General features: G+C 36.3%; 1 protein-coding gene and 1 long non-coding RNA gene across 2 annotated transcripts in view; one reads left to right on the top strand and one right to left on the bottom strand.

Moving 5' to 3' along the window:
- Positions 1 to 6,511: 6,511 nt before the first annotated feature.
- Positions 6,512 to 11,943, top strand: KERA (keratocan). The gene is made up of 2 exons (XM_051845743.2): positions 6,512 to 7,399; positions 10,991 to 11,943. The coding sequence occupies exons 1-2, from the start codon at positions 6,514 to 6,516 to the stop codon at positions 11,161 to 11,163; spliced, it is 1,059 nt and encodes a 352-aa protein (XP_051701703.1). The 5' UTR covers positions 6,512 to 6,513; the 3' UTR covers positions 11,164 to 11,943.
- Positions 6,870 to 14,196, bottom strand: part of LOC127491050 (uncharacterized) — a 352,787-nt gene continuing 345,460 nt past the window's right edge. The window contains exons 6-7 of the long non-coding RNA XR_011380189.1: positions 8,944 to 9,221; positions 6,870 to 8,514 (exon numbers count right to left, since the gene is read on the bottom strand). This is a non-coding gene — a long non-coding RNA (uncharacterized lncRNA). The remainder of the gene's footprint in view (positions 8,515 to 8,943; positions 9,222 to 14,196) is intronic.

The raw sequence follows: 14,196 nt of genomic DNA, 5'->3' as shown, positions 1-14,196 counted from the left end.
AATGTATTAGCCATTTGATTTTCCTATCTTGAATAATGTCTATTCATATAATTTTCCCACTTGTAAAATTGAATTTTTTAAATATTTTTAAGACTCTTCATATATTCTAATTAGTCATTTGTCATATGAATAGTTGTGGAAAATTATCTATTCTGTAGCTAATCTCTTCATGGTCTTGTTTTCTTTGCTGTGCAGAAGCTTCTTAGTTTGACATAATCTCATTTATCTGTTTTTCTTTTGTGTTCTGCTAGTGGGTTATATGTGTTCACATGGTTTCATAATGCCAGCCAGTTACTTTTCCATCGCATCTCTGCATAGAACTCTCTCAAACATCTTTTGTGAGGCCAATCTTGTAGCAATGAATTAACCCAGGTTTTGCTTATCTTGAAATGTCTTTATTTCTCCTTTTATGAAGGATAGCATTGTTAGGTATGATATTCTTCAGTGGCAGCTCCTTTTAAAAGCATTTTATTTCAGAATAGCTTTAAATTTGCAGTGCAAAAACTGTGGAATATAAATATAATTGGGTTCCTTGAAGGAATCATGTTAAATGGCTTTTTCATATTTTTCATGTTGATATCTGCACATGAGCAATTGTCTCTCTTGCTCCTAAAGGGTAACTTTTATGGTAAGAGTCTTTTGTGTTTTTGAAACCATGTCTTTGGGTGTCGTATGCTACACTAGATACCATAGTTTAATCTCCTTGAACCTCATTTACTGTAAGCAATGCCAGCAGCACTGGTGGTCTAGGGCACTGCTCTGTGTTAGAAGAGTCCCATGGGTTCAACAGCAACCTGCATTAAGGGTTGTATGAGCACAGGCTTGCAGTCATGCCAGGGTCTTGTGAGTCCTGTGACAGTGACAGTGGTGGGTCTGGGTTGCCTGATGTGTTTGGGTTCTGGTGAAACTGCCCTGAAAGGTGGGAGGAGTCACGAGAATAGGGGGATAGGCCTTAATTCCTAGGGAGCAAGATTCCTAGGGAGCAAGATTCCCCTGCTGTTCTGTACTCCCTGTTCCTTGAAGGGCTAAGCAATGGGTGAGCTGGTGAACTAGAGTCACAATTTCTCTTCTGGGTATCATTGGATTTGTGAGACTGCAGACTTTTCTGCCAATGTGCTGGAATGTTAGTGGGGCATGCACGGTGGGTATAACTAGGGGGTTCTGTACACTAGGACAGTATGGATTCCAACAGAAACTCCTGTCTCAAGATGGCAGTACACTGTTGCAGCCCACTCTCTGGACGTTGGGGTAGTGAGGACATAATGAGAGTTCCTTTTCTGAAACGAAGCTACTGCAGGTATCCCTCTTTACTGGGCTCCAAGCCTATGATGACTGTGGATCCTTCCTATTTAGCTAGGATAACTAGATAGGGATCCCTCTAGCTAGCTAGGATAACTAGCATAAGGACCTTGTGGAGACGAGTTCTGCCAAAGCTCCCCTACTTACCATTCTCCCTGCCATTGGGATACCCTTGGCTGTGGGGTCAAGGTAGGCTTTGCCAGTTGGCTTTGTTTCTCTCTCCATGTTTGCTTCCCAGATCTCTGTAGCCTACAGCATTACTATATTTCCCTTGCTGAGTCCTGGTGCCCTCCCTCAAGCACTCATCTTGAAATGCAGCTATTTATTCGTTGATCTGTTTCGTCTCTGTAGTGGATGAGGCAAGCACTTTAAAGTCACCTTTAATTGGCCAACTTAAAAAAAATACTCCTTTTTTCCTTGTGTCTTAAGACTCTCCACTACAATCCTATTTATATATTTACACTAATTAAGAAAGCCATGGCTATTAAGATGATACATAGACCTTATGTGTGTATTTGTTGATTTATTCATTTGATGAGTTTTTTACTGAATTTTACTATGTGACAAGTTCTACAAACTTGCAAAATAACAATATGTCACAAAAGTGACATTGCCAATACCATATCATCAGAACTTAAGCTTACTTTCTCTGTCTTTGCAGAGAGCAAACATTCCTTCATTAATTCTTTTTATAACTATTTATTTGAGGTGAACAAATTTCATGTGTTTCATTTATATACAGATTTAGGAGCATAGTGATACTTCCTACCCTACCCTCCCTCCCACCAATGCTCCTATGCTCCCATGTCCTTCCTTTCTTATTCTTTCAATTTCTATAATGGCATGCTTTCAGTTTATTTCATAATCATAAGCTTAATCTTCCCTAAATACTCAACAAATTGTAATAAGAAAAAAACCACCCTTCCTCAACAGTAGAGACAAGAGCTGTCAGCAATAATCAAATCTTAAAATGGCAATTTTGCTCATATACATTATAATTTTTCTACAGCTATCATGATTCAGGCAGTATCACAATATTCTTAATTTAATGTATTAAACTTCCACAGAAACATTTTCAGAGAAGAGTTAAAGTCCCCATCCTCCAAGAATCAATAATCAATGGAGGGTAGATTAGAATGTTACAGGAAAAATCAAGATAAAGAAATTATAATATCTATGCTTTGAATCAGAAAAAAATGTATCCAAATCTAGTAAGCATAGTAGCTGGTCTTATTTAGTTATATCTTATCTCCCAGAATCCTTAAAATGTGGTTATCATATGCTCACAAAATGAGAGGAAATAATCCAGAATGATTTCCAGATTTCTGGTTTAGGAGACTGAATATGATGAGGGTGTCAATCAAAACTATAAAAATGACAAGAGCAGTTAGAAGTGAGAAAAGCCAGTGAGCTCTATTTTAGATATATGCCTGTGAGGCATTCAACAAATGTCTATGAAACAGATGTACACAAGTACACTGGCATAGAAGCGCTGCTCCAGAAGCTGGATGGGAGAAATACAGAGTAATACAAGGGATGATTTTAGCACCAAGGAATCGCACAGGAATTGTGGAGGGCAGGAAAAGCACAGAACAGAAGACAGAATCTCAAAGATCTCTAAAATCATAAACATTATTTTTTAGCTTATTTATTTGAAAGGGAAAGTGACAGAGAGGGAAAGAGAGAGAGAGAGGAGAAAGGGAGGGAGGGAGAGAGAGAGAGAGAGAGCAAGCGAGAGAGCCTCCATCCAGTCGTTTACTCCCCAGATACCCATAATAGTCACAAATAGGTTCAAGTCAGGAGTCCCATCCAGGTCTCCTATGTGGGTGACAGCAGTCCAAACACTTAAGCCATAATCCACTGCCTCCAGGTGCATTCGCAGGAAGCTGAATCAGAGTTGAGTGGCCAACACTCCAATATGTGATATGCAGATGTCCCAAGAGGTGGTTTAACCTACTGCAGCACAACAGTAGCTTCTGAAATGTTAATTTTAAACAACAGAGGAAACTGAGAGTTTTGGGATATACATAGAGACAAGTTGCTAAAGAGAAGATAAACTAAGAGTGAATGATGGCAGAAAGAATTTTCAGGGACATTTAATAAAAGGGATAGGTCAGTGTCGTCAAACATCTAAGGCAAAGTAGCTGGACATCAGAAGAATTTAACAGGTTGGTGCATATGAATATCATTGCTGATGTTTTTTCAGAGAACTCTTAAGGAAGTGATGGAATTAGATGTTATATTTTGGTGGGTGAATCATGAGTGGAATAGTTAACGGAAAGCAGATTCTCAGAGGCAGCCAGTATGCTACCTTAGCTTTTCTAAAGTGAACACGGAGCAACATTTGTATGATAATTTGAAGAAATGGTTGAAATCAGTTTGGCTAAAAAGAAAAAATGAAGAGGGGATAGTAGCTGGAGAGACCTGTGCAGATCTGAAGGTCATCTGTTGCTTATAATCTAAGGGTTTAGAAAATGAAGAGAGAAAAGAAAAAATGGAATAGCAAGAGGAAATAATCAGAGAACAATAACACTTGATTGTTTTCTTAAAATAGGATGAGTATACCTGTAGGACTGCTAAGTGACATGTCTCAATCAAATCTTAGTGTAAACATAAATGCATGTTTCAGTTGCAGATATAGAGATAATACTAAAAAAAGGCAAAAACTTTTGTAATAATTTATAACAAATTGGAGCCAATTTTGTGAGCAGTCTATTACTCTTTTACAGATGACAAAACAGCTCTAAAGTAACCTGCCTATGGTAGAGAGGGAGGAAAAATGCGGTTCAGAAAACATCTTATGAAGCCAGTCCTCTCTCCCTTTTGCTGTGCTTATCTTTGATAATACTCATGTAAGCAGAGTTGAATGGCTCATATAATTTCACTGCCTGATCTCAGAATAAGCTAGATTTTGGAAAACAAAGGACTGCAGTCAACAAAATAATGTCTAAGTTTAAAAATTTTTATTTCTATCTTTCCTCAAAAGGCATACACATTTTTTTCTCAAATAGAAGGAATGGAAGACACATTATCTTAGGCATATGTTACAGAGAAGGAAAGTAGCAGAATGTATTACAAAGGACTAAATGCAAAACATGTGTTTTGATGAGTTTTTCCTTTGGACTAATTGTTAAAAGAAATAAGTTGGAAATGAGATTCAAGAATTATTTCTATAAAGTGATACATAATTATATGCTATCAAATTCAGGTATAACTTCTTATATGTCATTTAAAATTTTTAAATATATTGTTTTCTATCTCTTTTCCCCTTAAACACATCCTAGCATCTATTTTATATATGAAATGAACAAAGCATGTCCACATAAACAGAAGACATTGACCTTTATGTCTTTGTATTCGATTAATAAAAGAGCATCATCTAGGAAAAAATGATGGAAAAGTTTTCGTTATACTTGACATTAAAACTGCATTCAGTTTTCTACTGTTGGAACAGGTCTAGCTATCTGTGTATTACAACATCTTTAAAACTTGGAATTAGAAGTAAGAGTTGCCCTGAATTTTTGTTATAAGATGTTGAGATTACAGTAAGAATTTCCATTGCTGGGCTGCCTAGGCACTGGCACTGAAGTGCTGCAGTTGTTGGAGGGGTTAACATTGGAGCCAGTGGCACACATATATTATGGAGGATTCATAAAAACACGACAGTGGAGCTTGGGTCAATCCATTACTGTGAACAAGCAGTGACCAATAGAAAAAGAAGAAGAAGATCCAAGGAGGCTGGGGTAAGCAGTCTTCTGAAGCCCTGTCAGAGTGGAAACAATAGATCAAAAGGTGTTCTTGGTGACCAGTCAGTCACAAGAGAGCCTTTTTTTCTCATAGGCTTGTCAGTACCAAGTAAAAACAAGCTGTTTTAGTCAAAAGTTATCTTTTTATCTTTTTAATTTTTGTTACTATTTGCTGATTTTTTTTTTTTTTTTTTTTTAGCAAGCTTCAGCCCCAGACGCAAGATTCAAGGGTGTATTCCTGGAAGGCAAGGTAACTATTTTGTACTTTTTCAAAATTCTAATGTATCAGATGTTCGATTAAAACTTCAATAAACTAAAGCAAATCCCCACTCTGAAAACAATTTTTTTAATAAGTCTCTGTTGGAAGGTGTCCAGAGTGGTATTCTATAGATGTGGGAAATTTGACAGCTTGCAAGCAGCTTTGCACTTGTCATTTTCTGCAATTTATTGGCAAAATTGAAAGATCAGTGATTCAAAAATAAGCTGCTTTGATCTTTTTCTAAGAAATAATTCACATTTATTTTGTCCTTTTTAACAAATGGTTTTGCCAAATGTGCATTGGTCAAAACATTACTATTTTATATACATTTATACATAGCATATACAGTATAAATATATGATTATATGTAAAGCATAAATATATATATATATTTCCTGCTTAAGAAGTTATTTGTATTTATACTCTTTGATGACATCAGTGGGAAGAGTTATGTGTTTTAAATGTATCAAATGTCAGTACGTTATAATTTTATCCAACTGATGAATGATTATGGTTGATATGAAACGTATAAAGGACAGTTTATAATTCTTCACTAAGCAACTTTGTTCTGTACTTATAATTATAGACATGTTTTTGTTCCCAAAATAAAACTTACCTGAGAAGTTCAGCAATAGCAAAAGAGGTTAATCAGAACTTTTCTTCAGGTCCTAGAACCGTCCATCACAATAAACTGTTGAAATATTCTTTAATTTTTGCATTTCTTTGTTTCAAGGGCCAAAAAGGTTGGAAATCTCATCCAGATGTTCTTCTCATTTAGCAGTAAAAGTAAAAGCATATGCCTACTTCTTAGGAACAGCACACACTCTCAATTTGAGTTATTAAAAATCATTTTTATATTTTTGCATTCAACTACTGGCTTTGGTTAAGTTCCCTGAATTAAACAGCTTGAAATGGAAAAGCACTTAGTGCTGCTAAAATTTGCTTTCCATTTCTCAGCTTTCATTGTGATTGGGTTAAAACCAGAGAGCTGCAAGTTGGTGAATTAGTTTCAGTGTTTGCAAAATACCTTGCCTAGGATGCCTACTAAATTAATATGTATTAATTGATATCTGCATAAGAAATGTTGATGTGTTTTCACCTTTCCTTTGAAAAAGCAATGCCCATTGATCATTTTGAGGCACACAATTATCCGAACGTCAAGATCTTCAAACACACAACAGTTATGTCTCTTATTTTATAGGTGGTATAATGGCAACTACAATCTGTTTCGTCATCTGGGTATTATTCATAACAGGCAGCGTGTGGACTCAAAGTGTGAGACAGGCCTATGAGGGAAATGATCCAGAAGACTGGAGTGCGGATGACTTTGATTGTCCCATGGAGTGTTTCTGTCCCCCTAATTTTCCTACTGCTTTATACTGTGAAAATCGAGGTCTCAAAGAAATCCCTGCTATTCCATCAAGGATCTGGTATCTTTATCTTGAAAACAACCTGATAGAAACCATTCCAGAGAAGCCATTTGAGAATGCCACCCAACTGAGATGGATAAATCTAAACAAGAACAAAATAACCAACTATGGAATTGAGAAGGGAGCCCTAAGCCAGCTGAAGAAACTCCTTTTCTTATTTCTGGAAGACAATGAATTAGAGGAAGTACCTTCTCCACTGCCAAGAAGTCTAGAACAATTACAGTTAGCCAGAAATAAGGTATCTAGGATTCCTCAAGGGACCTTCAGCAATCTAGAGAACCTGACCCTTCTTGATCTACAGCACAACAAATTGTTAGACAATGCCTTTCAAAGAGATACCTTTAAAGGGCTGAAGAACCTTATGCAGCTTAATATGGCTAAGAATGCCTTGAGAAACATGCCACCAAGACTGCCAGCCAATACAATGCAATTATTTTTAGACAACAATTCCATTGAAGGAATACCAGAAAATTACTTTAATGTGATTCCTAAAGTGGCCTTCCTGAGGCTAAATCATAACAAAATATCAGATGCAGGTCTCCCCTCACGTGGCTTTGATGTGTCCTCGATTCTAGATCTCCAGCTGTCTCACAATCGCCTCACAAAGGTCCCCCGAATCAGTGCTCATCTACAGCACCTTCACCTTGATCACAACAAAATTAAAAGTAAGTAACCCTCAGGGTGTGCCCCTCACACAAATGCTGAGTCATTACATTTATTCTATATATTCTTTAGCAATAGCAGCTGTGCCCTTCCCTCCCAACTAATGTGCCCTTAGGGTTTTTAAGTGTATTTTCATTTTTCAATATTAAATCATGTCTATTTGCAGTTTTAATGAACCAAGAATTCCAAGTCTTCAAACTGAATATTGGAAAGCGAACTTAATCATATACAGAAGGCTACTGTCTATTGGATAAGTTAATGTCTGTCTTCTTTTCCTAGAGTTTCTGCTATTTCTACCTCACCATAGGACAGCTGATACCTGAAACAGTTCTAATCAGAGTTTCTAATTATCGCCCCTAATAAGAGGGAGCCTCTCAGACTTCAATGTGTACAACTTTGTGACTCCACCCCCAGAATTTCTAACTCAGTAGGTCTGGGATTTTCATTTCTAACAGGTTCCCAGGTGATGGTTGATTCTGATGCTCTGGGAACCACATACTGAGAACCACCCATGTTTAAGATTTTACTTAATTGAAATGGAAACAAATGTCCTTGGAAGCTGGTAATACCCTAGGATTTAATGGCAATAAATACGGTATAATACTCTGTTTTCCTGAAAAGAGACTTGATTAAGAAAGTGAGGGATGAGTGAAAAGTCTTTGGAGATAGAGGTATCATTAGGGAAGAAGTCTTTATAGAAAGCAGATGCTGGAGTTATTAGAAATAAATCTGACATCTTCACAATTCTGCCCAAGGCCAAGCTAGACCTGCTGTAGTAGAGGGATATATCTTTGTCCAGCCACATGTATAGATATCTAACCTTGCACCTATCTATGCATCTGTAAGCACAGTGCAAGTTCTTCAGAAAAGCAATCTTGGAGAGTTTTCTCCTGGACAACCACTCAAAATGTGTTCCTAAAATGAAATTCACATAGAATGATTTATAAAAAAAGTAAGACTGATAATAATGCAACCATGAACTATTTTTCCACTGGGTACTGCAGTTACTCAATTTTTTTTTGGTAACAGCATACTTGGGCTTCAGATCCAGGAATTGAATGGCAGGCTGCCGCCAGAGAAGTTAATTTTTCCATGGTGATGAAACATCTTGTTTTATCTGTAGTCAAAAGCAAAAGAAGAAATAGAAATAAAAAAGTTTGTAGATTAACCCATTTAACTGAAGCAAATAACACAACAGCTAATAAAGACCTAAATAACAGTTATTTCCTAATGAGAGTTCTACACTTCTGCGGGCACATTCCTTATTTGACAACAAAAGCTCTGCAGACAATTGATGTGGAAAGATAATTTCACATGATTCTCACAGAGTCCTGCTTGTGAATTAGAAATCCTATACTGAGCATTTGAGAATGAGGGTGTTTAGGAGTGAAGTAAAAATACTCAAAACATGCTTGAGAAGTACAGGACTATGTCCTTCCTCCATTTAATTTCAGAGGGGTTCCCTAAGTGTTTTCTCATTTATTCCTGTTTGGCAGTCATTGTACTGGGCATGCATCATAATCAACAGTAGGGATTATTAACATACATTGCTGGGTTTCTGACTCAGGAGGTTTGAAATGAGACCTAATGGTTTAGTTCCCATGTAGTACTGCTGCTACTCATCCGTGGTTTAAGAAACCCCGATTAATCATCACAAGAACTTGTGTGATATGATCAGGAATTTCTAAGGAGAAACAGAAGCTCAGCGAGGTAAGGATAGTTCTCCAGGGCAGAAGAGTGCATTCAGCAGGGAGGACTTGGACCTAGGACTTTCCATCTTGTTTTTTCCACTCATGGACTATGATAACAGCACTTTTCTTCAATCTGGAAAAATAAGAATTTAGAAAAAAAACATCAATAGTGTTCAACAACAACACAGATTGAATTATTTGCTTCTTAATGTAGATATCAATGGTTGGCTTTTCTGTATTCCAAGAAAATAAATGTAAAATAAAAATCTATCTGGCCGACATTGTTGGCTTATAAACTATACCATACTATGTGATACAAATGTTAAAACACTTAGCTCTTCTTGTCATATAATCTACTCTTGCTGTTAGCAAGTGATTTCCAAGAAACATACCCTTTATATGAAGTCCACCGACTTTACAAGAGCAGGTAGTTTTCTCAAGCAATATGTTTATTTCTTCTAAAACCTCAAGAGACTTCAACTTTATTGAACATTGTTATCTATTCAAATACTTTATATTCTGGAGTTCCCTGAGAAATGCTACAATTAATTTATAAAAAGAACACTTATTTCTCACATTTCCTTGATTGAGATATACATTGATTATGGGCATGAGGTTGATAACATCAGAAGTGGCATGCTGTCTCTAGTACACAAGGGGTTCTACATAGTAAGAGACAGGATTAGCCTGGGTCTCACTGGTGCCACTTATTTGCTAAAATAATTTGTGTACATTTCCCCCTTTTTAAACCACTACTTCAATAATGCCCAGATGAGAATACTAACACTGACTGATATAGCCTGTGTATGGCATATGTGAAAGCCTAACTTTATAACCACAAAACTACTATTCAAAACTGAATCATTATTTTTTTCAAGTTAAAACAATCACAGAATGGCAAAAGGTCAGAGCACAACAACCTTGGTGCAAGGGTAAAACCGTTCAATATGTTGCATTAACGCACAAGTCCACACAGATGAGGGTATTGTTATAAGTTAAGTGAGTTTAATCAGAGATGATCTCTAGCCCAAAATAGTTCCAAAAAAGCAATGGTAAGGCAGTCTGTGGGTTCATAGTTGAAGTGAGACTTTGCACACTTTCCTTCATTTTGCTAGTTTAACTGCCCTTCCTTTCTGGATGCTTCTAAATCTTTGAATGGTTATTAGGGCTGAGAGCTCTGACTCCAAGCAAGTACACAATTTTTCCAATCCTAACCATGTGAAAAGGTTGATAGGATGTTTCCAGACTTGAATTATTTGTAATTCAATTTTTGGCAAATGTTTCTTTCTAATTAAATACACTTACATGTGAAGATTCAAGGTTATTTTCTGTACCATGTATATAAAGTTATGTTAATTATCCTTCTAAAATCTTATGCTCTACTATTCTGCATATTTTAGGGTGATTTCAAGTACTCTGTTTCTGTGTAAGATTACTTTTCTAACTCCCCTTTCATCCATCATCCGTTCATCCATCCATACACCTACCCATGTACCTAGCATTAATTCAATACCAGGTTTGAAATATTATCTCCACCTCTACTGCCCTCATTATGACCTGCTATGCCATAGTAATCTAAACATGCATTATGTAACCTGCAAAGTTAAAAGACAATGATATGTTGATATGCCCTTATTCCTATCACAGATCTTAACAATATTTCCTTTGTAGTGCTCCGTATTAAGTATAGCAGAACATAAAGTGAGATGACTACATATGTGTGTGTGTATGTTGCACAATTTTTCAGTTACTTTCATAAAGAGAAATATCTAATTTCCACAAAAGTCATTTGTATTTCTATTACTTTCATCCATATGTCACTAGGTCTTCCTTTAGAACCACTTCCTCCTCTAACTCTCTTATGTTACAGTTCATTCATTCATGCTGTCTTTGCCTCCTTAGGTGTGAATGTCTCGCTAATATGTCCTACCACCAGCACACTGCACACTGAACAAGATTCGTTCATCCATGGACCTCAGCTTAGCTACCTCCGCCTGGATGGAAATGAAATCAAGCCACCAATCCCAATGGATTTAATGACCTGCTTCAGGCTTCTTCAGGCTGTCATTATATAAACACATTTTCACTAATCAAAAATAGTTTTAGGGAGCTAAGGTTGCTGACTTATATAATTTGGTTACCATTCATAGATTTAGAAGAAAAATCACATTTTCATTTGCTGTTAGCCACTATTTTAATTTGTGTAGCTTGTTTTTATTTTCTATTCAAAGATGCTTTTGCCAATGACATACACGGCTTTTCAAAAAATTGAGTTTTTTTCTTTCCGTAATTAATAAAACAGACACAGAGTTAAGATAGTTTATCAGCTCAAAGATAATTCCTTTTATCTCTTTTACGGCTTATTAATTAATATCAAATATTAATTACTTTGTTATGCAATGAAAAGGATTTGTGTATTTTCAAAATTACTTCTGCAGCTATTATATTTACAGTATAAATACAATCAACAAATAGATTAAAATAAAATGAAAAAATGAGATATATCTTTATTGTGATATGTTGAAATAAATACAAGTTGAATAATCAGTTTGGACTAGCAAGCTTGGTATTTAGCTCACCAGTGGGTATGAAGTGAGACAAGTTCTAGTCATTTAATACCAAACAAAAAGAGCAATAGTGATTTCTAGTTACTTATTCCTTTTAACTGTTTTTCTGAAATACACTTTCTGAAGCAATTATACAACTCCTAATTTTGCATTTATTAAAATGCATTTCTCACAGAATCTTAGTCCTTTAGCACTCAAAATCCATTTGAATTAGAAATTATTCAGCTGTTATAGTTGTCAGCATTTTTGTATTTTTCTGAATAAAAAGAGTGATTGTTTTTAACAAAACAGAAGTGATATTTATTTCAAGGGATATTAATCACAAGCTTCATTTAAAACATTTTAATAAAAGTGTTATAATTAGCAGTCACTTATATTTTTCTAGCATGAATATATGCAAATATGTTTTCCACCACATTATTTCTCCTTTTCTTTTAAACATTTTAATTATTCATTTTTATTTAGTTGGAAAACAGAACTGGGGTTGCCATAACGACATAGCCGGTTAAGCCACTACCTGCATCCCATGTGAGCGATGGTTAGAATCCCTGCTGCCCAGCTTCAGATCCAGCTCCCAGTTAATCCACCTGGAAAATCAGCAGAGGATGGTTCAACTTCTTGGGGCTCTGCCACTTATGTGGGAGACTTGGGTGGAAATCTAAGCTCTGACATCAGCCTGGCCCAGCTGGGGAGTGAACCAGTGGATAGATCTCTGTCTCTCTGTCTCTTGTTCTCTCTCTGTAACTCTGCCCATGAAAAGCAGATAGTCAAATACCTGTAACAGCAGGGCTGAGTCAGGTTGAAGCCAGGGACCAGAAACTCAATCCAGGTCTCCTACAATAAAGGTAAAGGACTCAAGTACTTGATCCATCACCTGCTGTCTCCCCTGGTGTGCATTAGCATGGAACTAGAGTTGGAAGCAGAGTCAGGAATCCAACCCAGCCACTCTGATATGGGATGCAGGTGTCAAAAGCAGCATCTTAACTGCTATGTCAAAAGTCTGCTCGTTTTCCCGTTTTCTCCCAGTAAATATAAGAAAACATTTGTATCATAATTACTTGATTTAAAATATCTGTTTCTTATGAGTTCAAAAACCAGGATTTTCTTATGTAATAAAGTACACTTCAGCATGCTAATTTTATAGGATTTATTCTACAAATAATAAATATTCCACACAGACTAATTGATGCCTAACAGCATTCTGAAAAAAAAAAAAACTAAAAAATTTGATATATTTAGAAATAAGATCATATACACTTGTCAAACACTAAGTTAAAGAAAATCCAGCAGGTTATTTTACTCCCAAGCATCTCAGAATTTTAATTGCTATTCTGTAACTTTTATGCCACAAGAGGAGAATATAATGTGCAATAATGCCTATTGATGTTCACACCAAAAATTATTGGGTAACGTGGGAGAAGAACCAATTAACATACATTCTAGCTGAAGACAAGAATCAAACTAATTGACGCTAGAATAAGAATTAACTTTAAAATGTTTTAAAGCAAGAAATATATTTATAAAATTTATTTCATTATGAAATATTATGTCATATTAAGTTATGTCATAAAATATAGATAATCAGATAGCACTAGAATGAGAAAAAAAAATATGTGTACGGTTTTGTTTTCCATGGTTTCAGTTACCTGTGCTCAACTGTGATCCAAATATACTAAGTGGAAAATTCCAAAAACAGAAGCTCAGAGCAAGGTGCTCTGAATTGTGTAAAGAAGTCTTGCCCCATACCACTCTATCCTACCCAGGGCGCGGACCATCCTTTGTCCAGGTGAACCCTGCTGTATGCACCTACTGTTTGATAGTTACTTAGCAATCTTGGTTATCAGGTCAACTGTCAGTATTGCCATGCTTGTGTTCAAGTAGCCTTCATGTGGCACCCTCATATTATGCCACAATGCCAATATTGTTCACCTGACTTCATTTCATCACATGACATTGGATCATCTTATGTCATCATAAGAAGGGTGAGTACAGTACAATGAGATATTTCAAGAAAGAAACCACATTAAAATGACTTTTAATACAGTGTATTGTTATAGTTATTCTCCTTATTATTATTTATGGTTGTTAATCTCTATTGTTTCTAACTGATAAACTAAATTTTATCATAGGTAAGTAGGTGTAGGGAAATACACATGCAGTGTTCTGTGCTACTGGAGGTCCCATATTCCCACTAGGGGTCTTAGAAGGTATCTCCCACAAATAAGGCTTAGAAGAATTTTCCTCTCTTGGAACACCACCTTCCATGCACTTCCAGTAATACAGAAGTTCTCTGAACCTATCCTTTAGGGTTTTTAGGGAAGCCTAATTTTGAAGGCATGATTGATTATACCATGAGCCATTGCTGGCTCACTCAGTTTCAGATCCTCTTCCCTCCCTAGAGATCGGGGAGCAGGGATGAAAGTTCCAAACTTCCAATACCAGGTTGATTCCCCTGGCAGCCAGATCCCATCCTGAGGCTACCTAATAACTGCCTCATTGGAACACAAGGTGTTCCTATTACCCAGGAAATTGGTGGGAATG

The sequence above is a fragment of the Oryctolagus cuniculus genome, chromosome 11 (genome assembly GCF_964237555.1).
Source record: "Oryctolagus cuniculus chromosome 11, mOryCun1.1, whole genome shotgun sequence".
Classification (NCBI taxonomy): domain Eukaryota; kingdom Metazoa; phylum Chordata; class Mammalia; order Lagomorpha; family Leporidae; genus Oryctolagus; species Oryctolagus cuniculus.
The sequence above is the reverse complement of the archived record's forward strand: the minus strand, read 5'-3'. Positions and strand labels throughout refer to the sequence as shown.